The sequence below is a fragment of the Acanthochromis polyacanthus genome, chromosome 1 (genome assembly GCF_021347895.1).
Source record: "Acanthochromis polyacanthus isolate Apoly-LR-REF ecotype Palm Island chromosome 1, KAUST_Apoly_ChrSc, whole genome shotgun sequence".
NCBI classification, from domain to species: domain Eukaryota; kingdom Metazoa; phylum Chordata; class Actinopteri; family Pomacentridae; genus Acanthochromis; species Acanthochromis polyacanthus.
The window spans coordinates 53,559,107-53,571,748 of NC_067113.1; the positions used below are offsets into that span (position 1 = coordinate 53,559,107).

The window sequence follows — 12,642 nt, forward strand, 5'->3', positions numbered from 1 at the left end:
CAGATTATTCTTGATGTGTTGTCTTGTCTGCCATTCCTGAAGACCCCCCCACAAGTAGATGGCCTAGAGCTGCTCAAATGTCATTTGATCGTAGGGCATAATGGCTTCCATGTCTCCGAAGAAAAGTGCATAAATAAGTAGGACCCAAGATAGAAGAGCCCTATAAACCAGAGTCAGAGTGTGGTTGTCACCTTACATTCAAGGAAGGCATGCTTACTTTTTTTATTTAAACTTTATTTATATAGCACTTTTCATACAAAGAATGTAACACAAAGTGCTGTACAACATTTAAAAACATTAAAAACAAAAAGCATACAATTCGCAGTGGTGGGTGAGGTGGCTACAACCAGTGATGAACCTCAGAACACAGTGGTAGACTGGAGTCAAGGACTGTAGGCAGCTGGTTGAAGCACACACATACACAACATCGCCATAATCAAGTAGAGGCAAAAATCCAGCTGCCATCTTAAGTTTCTGATCTCTGAGGGAGAAACATGACTTGTTTCTATAGTAGAAACTGAGTCACCTTAATTTTAGAGATCAGATTTTTCAGTTCACCTGCATTTGAAGGATAAAGAACATTCCTTTGAGGACAGCAATGTCCACATTTTTTACAGACAGACAGGACAGATGGTTTGAGAAAGGGGTGAAAGAAGCCATCTAGGTCAAATTGGAACAGCCATCTCTAAACAGAGGACGACACTGTTTGTGAAGCATCTATGTTTCACCGTCAACATCTTGAGGCACACCTGACTTGGCAGATTCACATCCTTTGTTGTGTAAACTGGCAGCCCCATCGCCATGATTGCTGTCGTTTTTGGTGGACCACCTGGTATCACAAATATTCACACCTGAAGGCAAGTGAGTCCTGAGATCTTAGGGCCCTGTCACACTCTAGCGTATAGAGCCAGCGTCTGAGGAACGTATCCAATATTTCGAAAAATTGTTTATACGCACAACTTTTCAGCGTATGCGGTCGATTTTCGGTTAATGACCGTTAGAGTAACGTGAGCCTAGCGTACCGTCAGCGTATGAGTAGCGTACGCATAGCGTATGTCAGCGTATGTGATGTGATGTGTATTTGACTTGGACGTATACCGACGTATGAGTAACGTATATCAGCGTACCTCCGACGTATGAGAAACGTATGCGGAATGTCAGCCTAGCGTCTCATTCTACGCCTTCTTCTTCTGTGTCTAGCATACTCAACTGCTAACTGTAACAAATCTTGGTGATGTTGCAGCACAGCAACCTCCATCTCTGTCACACTCTAGCGTATAGAGCCAGCGTATGAGGAACGTATCGAATATTTCGAAAAATTGTTTTTACGCTAGAGTGTGACAGGGCCTTTAACGCTAGGTTTCCTGACCCACTCAATTTCAACGTATGAGAAGCGTACTCGATGTATGAGTAACGTACCTTCAGCGTACCTCTAGCGTGTTCAGCGTATGATGAACGTATGAGGAGCGTAAAATTCATACGTTGGCATACGCTGAAAATTTGTTGTGCATGTTCAAAAAATGTTTTGGCCATCAGCGTACATGGACGTACCCCGGCGTAGTCGAAACGTATTCCAGCGTACCCCTAGCGTGTTTGAGCGTATGTCAGCGTATCCCCAAAAAGTCCATACGTTCCTCGTACGCTGGCTCTATACACTAGAGTGTGACAGGGCCTTTATTGGGCCATTAGCCATGTGACCTGGAGTAACTATATAGTCTATATATTCTATATATTCTCTAACTCCTCATTAGCCAGAACTGCAGAAGCCTCATGGATAAGAGGTGAAATGTCTTCAAACCCTACAAGAGAAGTCCGAAGGATTTCTACTGAAGCTCTTTGGTTACCATTAGCTTTGATCGTGTGCTCAGAGGTTACAGTTCTGTGGAAAATGTAACTCTGAGAAAAACTCAGTTTGTAGAAACTTTAGAGTCGCAAGCAGTCACATAGCCTTTTCCAAGCTGCTGCTCTGTGCTGCTGAACTATTAATTTTATCAACACAACGCTGGCTGACAAATTCTCCATACACAAGGTACAAACGACTGTTCTGTGAATGTGGTGATATTTAAAATGATTGTTAGAAGCAATAGAAAGTCCTGGTCTCATACACTCATTACATGTCTGTGTTGGCTTCCATGTGGTCAGCTGTTTTGTGTCATGCACAGTCAGACACAGTGTTCTTCCTGAAGAGGGCATGAACAGTAGCTCAGCAGTATTTAAAGCTACAAACACTGCAACAGCCTGTTTAAGAGACTGTTCAAGGCTAGCACCAGACATTACACAATCATGGTGAATTGAACTATCTGTGTTGTATTTTGAGCTCAGAAATTGTTAGACACATTCTGGGGAAACATGAAACTTTGATTAATTTGCTGAAAAAGGCACAATATGGTAATCTTAACCAATGCTGTCCCTATTTCATCCCAACATAAAGCTCTTTATGAATTTTCTTTTGTTCCACCAAGATGGATTTGTATTGTTTCTTGTACATTTGAACTAATGCATGAAATATCTCCTCCAAGGCAGTGAGTCCATTTAACTTGAACTTGAGTTATTATGCTAAAGCATGCAATAATGTAATTAATTCATCCATAACAAAAGGCAGAATAATTATTAGGACTTGCATCCCATTCAGTTACAAACAGCACAAACCACCCTCAGAACAATTCTCAGTCTGTGTGCACACAAGAAGCCAAGTCATGCCTTGCAAAGCTGCGTCAGTCTTTATTTCATTTATATTCGACTACTATTTAGGAGCTCTGCATGGGGTAAGATACAAGTGTGCTCGTTTTCTACTGCCGCCTCAGGAATCCGCCTTTGTCAATCACATACAGGCCAACATGCAAATGAAAGCTAAGTACTTGCACCTCCGTAGAGACAATTCTGTGCGGAGAATTAAATGGAATTGTAGATCCATTTTACACATTGTAGTCCAACATTCAACAGCTTCTCCATGGAGAATGGAAGCGCATGTTGTAAATTAGATTGTAATAGAGGAAAGACAGCAAACACGTCAATGTTAGTGAAAGAAAAATGGGTCACAGTGATGTAATTAAATGCAATTTGAAGAAAGGAACAGAAACTGTAATCACACTAAAATTGTGGAATGAATTATAGTTCTCACCCATGTCTGTGTTTCCATCAGGAGGCCAGTTGGAGAGTCTGATGGAGACCATGAGAGCAGAGATCGCCACCCAGCCGCCCGTGGAAGGATCTTACTCTGCACGCCGTGGGGACTTCTGCATAGCCAAGTTTGCTGATGGTGAATGGTATGTATACATTTACATGCCTGTGATACTAAACTACCTCCCAATGCCCTAGATTATCAGCCTGGAAACTGAATTCTGAAATTCTATCTCTGGCTGCAGAGCTGCACATTTCTGATTTGTGGTTATTTGCCCTCCAACATTCCCAGTGCTTATTGTTCTCTTGTGTCTATTTCTCTCTGTTATCCTTTACTCTCGCCTCACCCGCCATAAATGTCTTCCTGTTGAAAAGGAGTTTTTCTTATCCCACTGTGCCAAAGTGCATGGTCAAATGGAATTGTTGGATTTGGTGGTTTGTTCTCTATGATATAATAATATAAGGTTTTGACCTTCTTATGTGGAACGCCTTGCGAAGACTTAGGTTGTGAATTGGTGCTGTATAAAAAAAAATGAATCGAGCTGAATCCACAGCAGCTTCTCAAACAGAGAAGACTTTGAACTATCAGACCTATTAAATGGATGTGGCTGATCCGTAATAAATGTGTTTTTTTTTAATCAGTGCCATTATACACTCAGTTATGATGGGTCACATTTCTCTGGTACATATTACTGCATCTACATACAAAGTACTGCCAATCAAGTAATAGCAGAAACCTTGAGGAGAAAACTATTTACATGTTAAAATTGGGATGGTTGTGATTATCATGTCACCAGTAGGAGCCGTAGACACTGTTACCTAGCAACATTAAACATCATAGAGCTTGAGGCTAACATTAGCAACACATATAAAAACTTATCTCATCTTTAATTCTCTGAAGAACAGACAAAACTTTGTTGGATGCATCTTTTCAATTCCGTTTTTATCCATGCTTGTGCAGTTTCTGCTTTTCTCCTTATTATTAATGTCACAGCAGGTTGTTGCTCCGCAGTCTCCATTTTGGTTCCATCTGCTTCAGTAGGAGATCATGTGATATTGCACACTGCTTCCTGACTGCTCCCTATGACATGATCATCTTAACATGATCCTGCAGTGTGTGATGGGCCTTTGTTTTCAGTCTGAGATTCCAGAGGAGAATATCTTAAATTTGCCCTTAAGTGTGTGATGCAACCTGATTTCAAGATGAGTTGTTATTTTAAAACTCCTAAAGTGTTGGTCCAGCCTAAGAAACTTCAGTTTGTTGAGGCTCATACAGTATGTGCTGTATAGGTGTTCCTCTTGGGGATGCCTGACATTTCATTTGTACCTTGTCTCTATTTAAGCCTGTGATTCGTTGACTGCAGACACCCACAGGGTGTAATTAGCTCACTGCCACTGCTTTGGCCCTTTAGAATCAGCAGTAGCTTGACAGTAACACACACACACACACACCTCTTCATCTCATCACCTCACCGGATGTTGGAAGTTTACAGATGGTCATGGGGACAGATAGAAGTCACAGTGATCGAGGGAGGGAGAGAGAGAGTCTGTCAAGAAGGTGACGGTGGAAAAAAAAGATCAAGAAACTGATTAAAAACCAAATGTTCACCCAACACAGGTGCTGTCCTTTCTTTCTTCCTGCCTTCCCTCTGTCTTCCTGTCCTGCTTTTTGAGGGCAAAACTAAAGTTATTCTCCTGTCCTGGCCACCAATACAAATCAGTGAGCATTTTAAACAGGCCATCTGCTGTAAACCTTCACTTTCTTGAACCTGTTGTTTGTATAGAAAAATAGGGATCCTGCTCCAGGTGGCAAATTTCGGAGGTTTTTGTTCCATATTATTCAGCCAACTAATTATGTTCATGTTTCCACTGGTCTGTGTCCATATCTTAGTATTCTGTGATGCATGTGGAATGTCGGCTTGTTTCATTCGGCGACTGATTAGAAATCCGTCGCCTTTCAAGGCCTCTCAGAACACCAAAGTGAATAGAAAAGAAAGAACCTCTGTTCATCAGTCTCACACTTTCTCTCGCTCCTTCTTATTCTTGCTCCTTGCACTCTCTGCTGTACTTCATGTCTTCCGGTTAATCACTTATTCGGTTTTAACTCTGCTCTTTTGTCTCTCCCTTTGTCCGTGTGGGACTAATTATTTGGCTTTTTCCTGCTGTCCTTGGTCTGCAGCCAGTCTGTCTTCTTCTTCACTCTCATTTGTTTGTTTGAGTTAAAACTCAAACAAGTGATGGTCAGATGAAGAGACGCACTGAATCAAGTGTGAAGAAAACTTGCTCTTTTGAAGCTTCTCCTCATCATAAGCAGGAGTTGGCTGTTGCTCAGGCACTTTGTTGTTTCTTTTCCCTCATTTGTCACTGATTGGTATGTCCTTGTAATACAAAGTTTATTTCCATTCAAATTCAGCGCTGCCAAATGTGCTACAAAATCGGCAAGTGAGGCAGCTAGGTTTTTGTGATTAGCGCTAATGCACTAAAGTTATTTGCTACAAGGCAAAAATAGGTTTAAATTTCAGTCTTTTATTGCAAGGAGGCCTCTGTGCAATTTTCGCAGCCCTGCCGTGTCCTGATAGAGCCCCTCTGTCCCACCTCACTCCCCCGGCCTGCTCATCCTCTCCCGCTCCTCTCCCCCGATCACAGCAGACAGATCCTCCAACACCTTCTCCCCAGGGAAATAAGCACAGAATCATTTACTCATCTCCTTTTCCTCTTGTGCCCTCTGTCTTCATCTCTGTTTCCCCGTTCTCTCTCTCTCTCTCCCCTCTCTCTGTCTCTCTCTCAATTATTCTTTTGCTGCTTCAGGTACAGAGCCAGAGTGGAGAAAGTTGAGTCACCGGCAAAGGTTCATGTCTTCTACATCGACTATGGCAACGTGAGTAACTTGGATTGTGCATGTATGAGTCATTGAGTGTGTAGCTTCCATAACACAGGTTGAAGCACATTTTAACATGCCAAAGGTAATGGAAAACCTTTTATTAAAAATAACCAGCCAACATTTACCTGTGATTGGTTGTTTCTGCTTTCTTGTCTTTGCTGCTGAACAGTGTGAAATGCGTCAAAAGCAGCTCACCTAAAAGAATAATCACAACTTTCCCCATACGAACACAATCCCTGAAAGCTTCCCTCCGTTTTTTTTTCTTGTTCATCGACAAATTTTGTTAGCTTATTCTTCTGTAAGGCTTTTAATCAGATGGTAAGCAACTTTTTTTTGGTTTGTTTCCGGCTTCTTCTACCTTGTTTACGACAGCCTATAGAGCCACCTTCAGATGACACGCAGCAGTCTTTATTCACCCCAAGACAGTTGGTGCAGTTTGTATTTCAGATTTCGCTGTGATTTTTCAGAAGTTCACTTCAGATGGTTCTCTCGCAAGTCTATGAAAATACATCTTGTGTGTGCGATGAAAAAGTTTCCTCATGTTGCATTGTCTTTATTAAGACATCATGCTGCTGATTAGGGATCAAAACACACACAAGCAAAATTTTATTATGGCCGAACCCATCGCCAGAAGGAATGTAGGATCTGAGAGGGATTTCTTCTTCATTTCTTTCATCTGTTGAGTCACCAGCTGTTTTCTTATTTCCATGTTCAAAGAAGCCTTTATCTGTCTTTTGCTGGAGTTCTTTTTTTTTTTAGGACACATTGTTAGCTTGTCTGTTTTCCATTTATTGTTTAGGATTGAATCAAATCGTTCATGTGAGAGTGTTGTTTTATTCCTTTTCCTGACAATGACAAAGCAGAACTCCTGCTCTCTCTGGGTCTTTTTTTTTCATATTACTCCATGATGACGAAGGCACTATATCCTTGCGAGTGCGTTACTGTGTCTGCCCACGTGCACACACATGCTTGCATCACCAAGTGGCTCATGCAACCAACCGTCACCCTGCGGGAGATTTCCCATGATGCAGTGGAGCGCACAGTGTGTGACTGACCTCAGAGTGGGGGACAGATCGAGGGTTGGCTGGCAGACACGATGCATCCTGGCATGTTGCTGAAAGTGTGATTCTCCGAGGCCGACCTGGCACACAGAAAAAACCATCAAGCTGATATCTACCTCATTCTTTGTAGTTTTGCGTCATTTCGGGTTGAGTCAGTCTGGCCTTGATTTCATGGTTCTGTGTCACAGGCTATTAGTTGATAATACTGCCACCTCTCTCAGGTACAGGTCAGTACCTGAATTATTATGTGATCATTAGCAAACACAGCAGAGCACTTTTGTCATTTCATTTTTTAAAGCCCACATTTACAGTGCTGTCAAAGTCTAATATGGCGTAGATAAATCTCAACATTTTAGTCATAATAAATGTTCAAGGTATTCTCTGTCTAGACTGTACAGTCCAATGAACACATTAACCTCCGATATGTGGGGTCATTAAATTAACTTCCCACTTCTAATGGCTGTAATTGTCTGACTTCTCAGCACCGTGTAGCCTGCTGTGATCACTGATTGGCCATTGTTCGCGTGAGCTTACACCTGTCAATTTTCCTGATTTATCAGTGAAAGATGTATTGTACGTAGTTTTCGTATGTGGAAATTGTTCACCAGTGCTGAACTTCAGTAGCTAATACTGCAGACGAAATAACCGCAAACATCCACAGTAGATTATTGTCCACGTGATAACTTGTTTTGATCAAATTGTACAAGTGTTGAGGAACAACTGCTATAAATCTTATGAACTTACAACACACACAAAACATTGTACTGGTGGCTGGAAAATGTATCTATTCCAATAGAGAGAAGAAATTGTCCAACATCATTCTCAAACAGACTCACAACAGTTTTATAGTATTACAGTGAGCACAGAACTCTGTTCAATGGACTCATTTTGAACGATTCCACAGTTTATCCCTCCAAGCCTCAAAACCTGCCAAAAACCTTGAGAAATGGTGGATTTCTGACAATCGTAGAAGAACTCATCTATGACCTGCTGTTCCATTAGGAAACTTAGCCAAATCTAAGCTTAAAATCATGAAATTGTTTGTTCTACATGTCTCATTTAACAGTCCGCTACCAATAAACATCATTGGCATCAGATTCTGTACAAAAAAATAAAATCTGTGCTCTTAAGCATAGGAATGGTTCAATGAGTGATTCAGTTGCCGTCATGGGACAAAAATTCAGGGACTTCTAATCTGAACTACAGGCTGTGTTCTTTTGTTATGATTTATGACTTTATAAATGTGTCATGCTGCATAAAAGTCATTTTTGAGTGCTTCCAGCCATGGCTGTGCTGAAAATGTGCATCTAAATAAATGATATCCTGTGACTTATAGTAGAGTTTGTTTTCACAGAAACTGTCAGCATTATAAAACACCATTTAACCGACGCTTTTGTCAGTCTCACATTCTTTTATTAAAACAGGTTTGGAACTTTGGATTACCATTGTATTCACACACCCAATACTGTTGCCATCTTTATATCTTACTCAATTTGTAAACCTTCTGATCTGATAAGAGTCTGGTGACAATCAACCTGACATCTATTGACATCTTTACTCTGAGCTTGTAGCTAAGCTAGAGAGCAAAGGGAGCTCAGTCAGAGGGGCCTCAGGGCCGTGATTGTAAGTTGATATATGCAACTACGCTGCCTTTAAGCTGCAAAATGGTATCCGTACATTGTTCAATTGTAACCTATTGTTGTTAAAGTGTCATACTGATTGAAGAATTGTTTTACAATAATGTACATATAGGAATCTATTGCAGTCTACTGGATGAATGTACAGCCTTAGCTTAGTTTGAGACTGTCCTTCACTTTCAGAGGCTCTTTATGAGACATGTCTATCATTCAAAACTTGATTATAGGCTTTCAGCAAACTTCTTACAGATCTGTTTTTTAAGTATTTGTATAAATGTACAAGCCAGCCAATTATCCAAAAGTCTCTTTTATTTAATGTAGTCAGTGCAAAAGATGTTTCTTGTTTTTACTGAAATGTGATAGAAATTTCAAAACCTTGAAGTCATAAAACAAACCATTTCCAAAGAATTACTCCCTTAAACTGAGACCAAACTAAACTTCACCTTCGTGTTAAAAATGCAGAAAGACAAATGCCTCTTTGTGTCTGCGTATGATTGCACAGATCAACAACAGGAAGAATATCCTGCAAAATGTTCTATTTTGGGTCTTATTTTTGTCCTTCCTTCATCCTCCCTCAGAGAGAAGTTGTGTCGTCCACCCGTCTGGCTGCCATGCCTCCTGCCTTCAGCACCAGGACCCTGCCAGCACAGGCCACCGAGTATGCCTTCGCCTTCATCCAGGTCCCACAGGACGTAAGTGCACTGACGGGCACACGCGCAGAGTGGAGATATGTGTCGCAGCCCAAAGCTTCAAAATTAACTTTGAGATATCAGCTTCTTCAGTCTCATTTTCTGCCAGCTTTTGAAAGTTGACTTTCCTGGCAAGACATGAAAACTGTTTGAGCTTCACTTATCGCACAGGGTGATAAGTCTGGAACTGACAGACAGGGTTGAGTTTTCATTCCAGGCGAGTGTTAGTGAAAATTATGCTCATACATAATGCATGTTGTACAGAGCAGACAGAACAATGACAAACACCAAGTCATTGATTTACTTGTTTGCATAAAATTTGAGAATAATTGACTTACCAGCTGAGACGGTGTTTTATGAACACTTTGATAATGTAGACTTTGTTTCTTGAGCACCCTAGACTCTCACACATCTTATAAATTGATAAAAACCATCCAGGTACTTTGTGTTTGTTTCTATGAATGTCCGTCTGATAGCAGAGCAGCAGCTTCTGTGTTTTACTTTCTTCTCGTTTACATCCGAGTGTGTTTACTCAGCCTTCAGTGACCACGCGTGTGCATGCTTGTCTGTGTGAGTGTGTTTTATCAGTGTCAACAGCATCCGGAATAGTTTGTGCAGATACAAACATGTTGTCTTTTGCTATGCGCCTGATTGGCGCAGCGCTAAGCCCTGTCTTTAACGGTCGTTGTGTGCGTGCGTTCGAGAGTGTGTTTAAAGGGATTTTGCTCCACTTAACCTAGATAATGTGCAGAGCATCTGGATGTGTGTAATGTCATATGCTCCTAGATTTAACGTAATTCCACACCATAGACATGGCATGTTTGTTTGCTGCTGTTAATACAGCCTAATAGAACTGTCCTCCAATAAACCCTGCCGTCGTATGTTCAGTTCTTGTTGCAACAGTTTCAGAGAGGTGAGTACTTATATTCATGGTCAGTTTAGAGGCTGTAGTTTGTTGTGCTGTTGTGTTACACTTAGATTTACATCAACGTCTTTGTAGGAAATTGGAGGCTTGAATGGAAATACTGCATGTGGTGAAACATTATCACTTAGCAAATGAGCAAACAAACAGACAAAAGTTGCATCACCTACTTTAAAAACCACTGATGTAGAAGTATGAGCCTGTTTTGCACTTATTTTACCATTTTTTTTAAGAATCTTTGAAATGCATGCGTGTGTTCATGCAAGCTAGTAGTACTGAGGTATGTGCTGTCACCTGTCTGACTCAGTGATGAAGCAGTGCATCTGTTAGTCCAGCCCAGGGGATACGAGCATCACCGAAATGTTACAGCCGCCAGACACACAAAATACACGCACAAACCCTAAAAGCACACACCAGCCACGTGTTGGAAGCTGACATGCACCTTTACACATCTCTTACTCACGCTGTCTGTCACGCCGCATCTGTTCCTTCCATTTTCTCATGATTTTCCCTTTCATGTGTCTGTCTTTTCTGAAGCCTTTTGCCGCGTCACTGACACTGCCGGCGAGGTGCCTGACTTGCACTGCACCTTTGCCGCTGCACATCGGAGAGGTTGCTGCCTTTGTCTCATAACCTGCCACCTGATTCACTGCACAAGATGTCTGTCTTCAAAAGTCATATGTCTTCGTAGTCTGTCTTCAAAAGTTCTTTTCTTAACACCAAAATTCTGCCACCAGGACGAGATCATTCTGCTGCCTCCCAGCGCCGTTTCAGAAAGTGACAATATCTTCAAAACAACATGTCAGGATTGCGGCACACTCACTATTCTGCTGTTTTGGAGAAATAAAAAAGCACTGTGTACTTGTAACTTGACAAAGTAGGAGGCAGATTGCACATGTTGTTTCCATGACATCTCACTGTAGCAGCTACTTCACTCAGAGCAGCAACTGCTACCAGATTTTTTTTTTATTTTACAGAAATTTGTCCAATTTTACTTTGGGTGTCATGAATTGCCACTTCTTTGGCATGCCTGACACAAAGTTTTCAGAAAAATGATTAATGGAATTTTTTCTTTGTTTTTTTTTTTTTTTTAAATTGCACAAATTGCAAAAAAGTCCAGCCACTGTAGCTGCTCTGTAATGGGAGTGGTTTACACATTATACCTACTCCAAATACTCTCCAAATAGAATGTAAGGAGTAGCATCGTTCATAATGCATTTTTATAGTGCATTGCTGTCTACCTTTGCCAATTAATAGTCCTGTAAAAATCAGATTTTACCAAGAATCTGTTTTTTAATTGCAGATGAATCGATCAATTTTAAAGTAAGTGACTTCAAAAGCCTGAAAAACTTTGGCGTTGTCTGTGTTGTCTTGTCTCTTTCTTATTTGAAATTGCAGCTGCTTTGTGTCAAGACAAAATGTAAGATGAATGTATCTTAGAAATTTGAGTCATATTGCCACATTTTCACTCCCTGTGGGCTCATTTTTCTCTGCAGCATCAAGTCCTGCACGTCTATGGAAGCAACGCAGCACACAGAACAACAAAATTATACTGCCATAAATGATAAAAAAAAACAAGGAAAAATCTACGTTTTATTTGTTTGCCTCTTTATTTTACATATTACCAACACTAAAATGACTCTACATGCTACAGATATTTTACTACTTGCGTTTTTTTTGGTTTTTTTTGCTTCTGTACCTTTGTCCGGTCCTGGAACACAGACTGTAGTTCAGCCAAAAAGGCCCAGAATTTGTATAACGTGACTGTGTGTTGCAGCTGAGTTAGTAATACATTCTTGATCTCAGCAAACAGCAAGGAAGAGAATTTTTGTTTTTCACAAAATCTGATAACTTTAGATGTAGAACAAATAATAAAATTTTCCCGTTTTTTTACATTTTTTCCTCTGATAAATAGTATAATTTTTGCCATTTTTAAAAATCTGTCATTTTGGGTTCAGAGGTTTGATATTGCTCAGAGCAAGGCATTTAAATAAAAGGACTATTTTGATATCCGTACAGAAGCTGAGGTGCAAAGGCGAAACATTTTAGGCTGCATCGGAGGGCTTTAAAACAGTCTGCTCTACACACAGAGGATAAGAATGGGTCAGTGAAAGGCTCTCATTAATTTTGTATTGTCTCTTCATGAGTGTCAGCGCATTCTTCTATAATAGTCTCTCCCTTGTTTTCTCTCTCCTTCTGTGTCGATTGTCTTTCTTTATCTCCCCCTCTCACTCTGTCACACATTATCTCTCCCTCTCTCCCCTCTTCTCTCTCTCTCTCGCCCTGAGCTTCCCTGCAGCGTCTGTGACAAGTTGACCGGGGGGGAGAGCGG

General features: G+C 40.9%; 1 protein-coding gene across 1 annotated transcript in view; it reads left to right on the forward strand.

Moving 5' to 3' along the window:
- The window catches only part of snd1 (staphylococcal nuclease and tudor domain containing 1), a 213,992-nt gene that overhangs the window by 179,856 nt on the left and 21,494 nt on the right, over positions 1 to 12,642 (forward strand). The window contains exons 19-21 of the mRNA XM_022190155.2: positions 3,143 to 3,266; positions 5,929 to 5,998; positions 9,278 to 9,391. Coding sequence (XP_022045847.1) covers positions 3,143 to 3,266; positions 5,929 to 5,998; positions 9,278 to 9,391 — 308 coding nt within the window. The remainder of the gene's footprint in view (positions 1 to 3,142; positions 3,267 to 5,928; positions 5,999 to 9,277; positions 9,392 to 12,642) is intronic.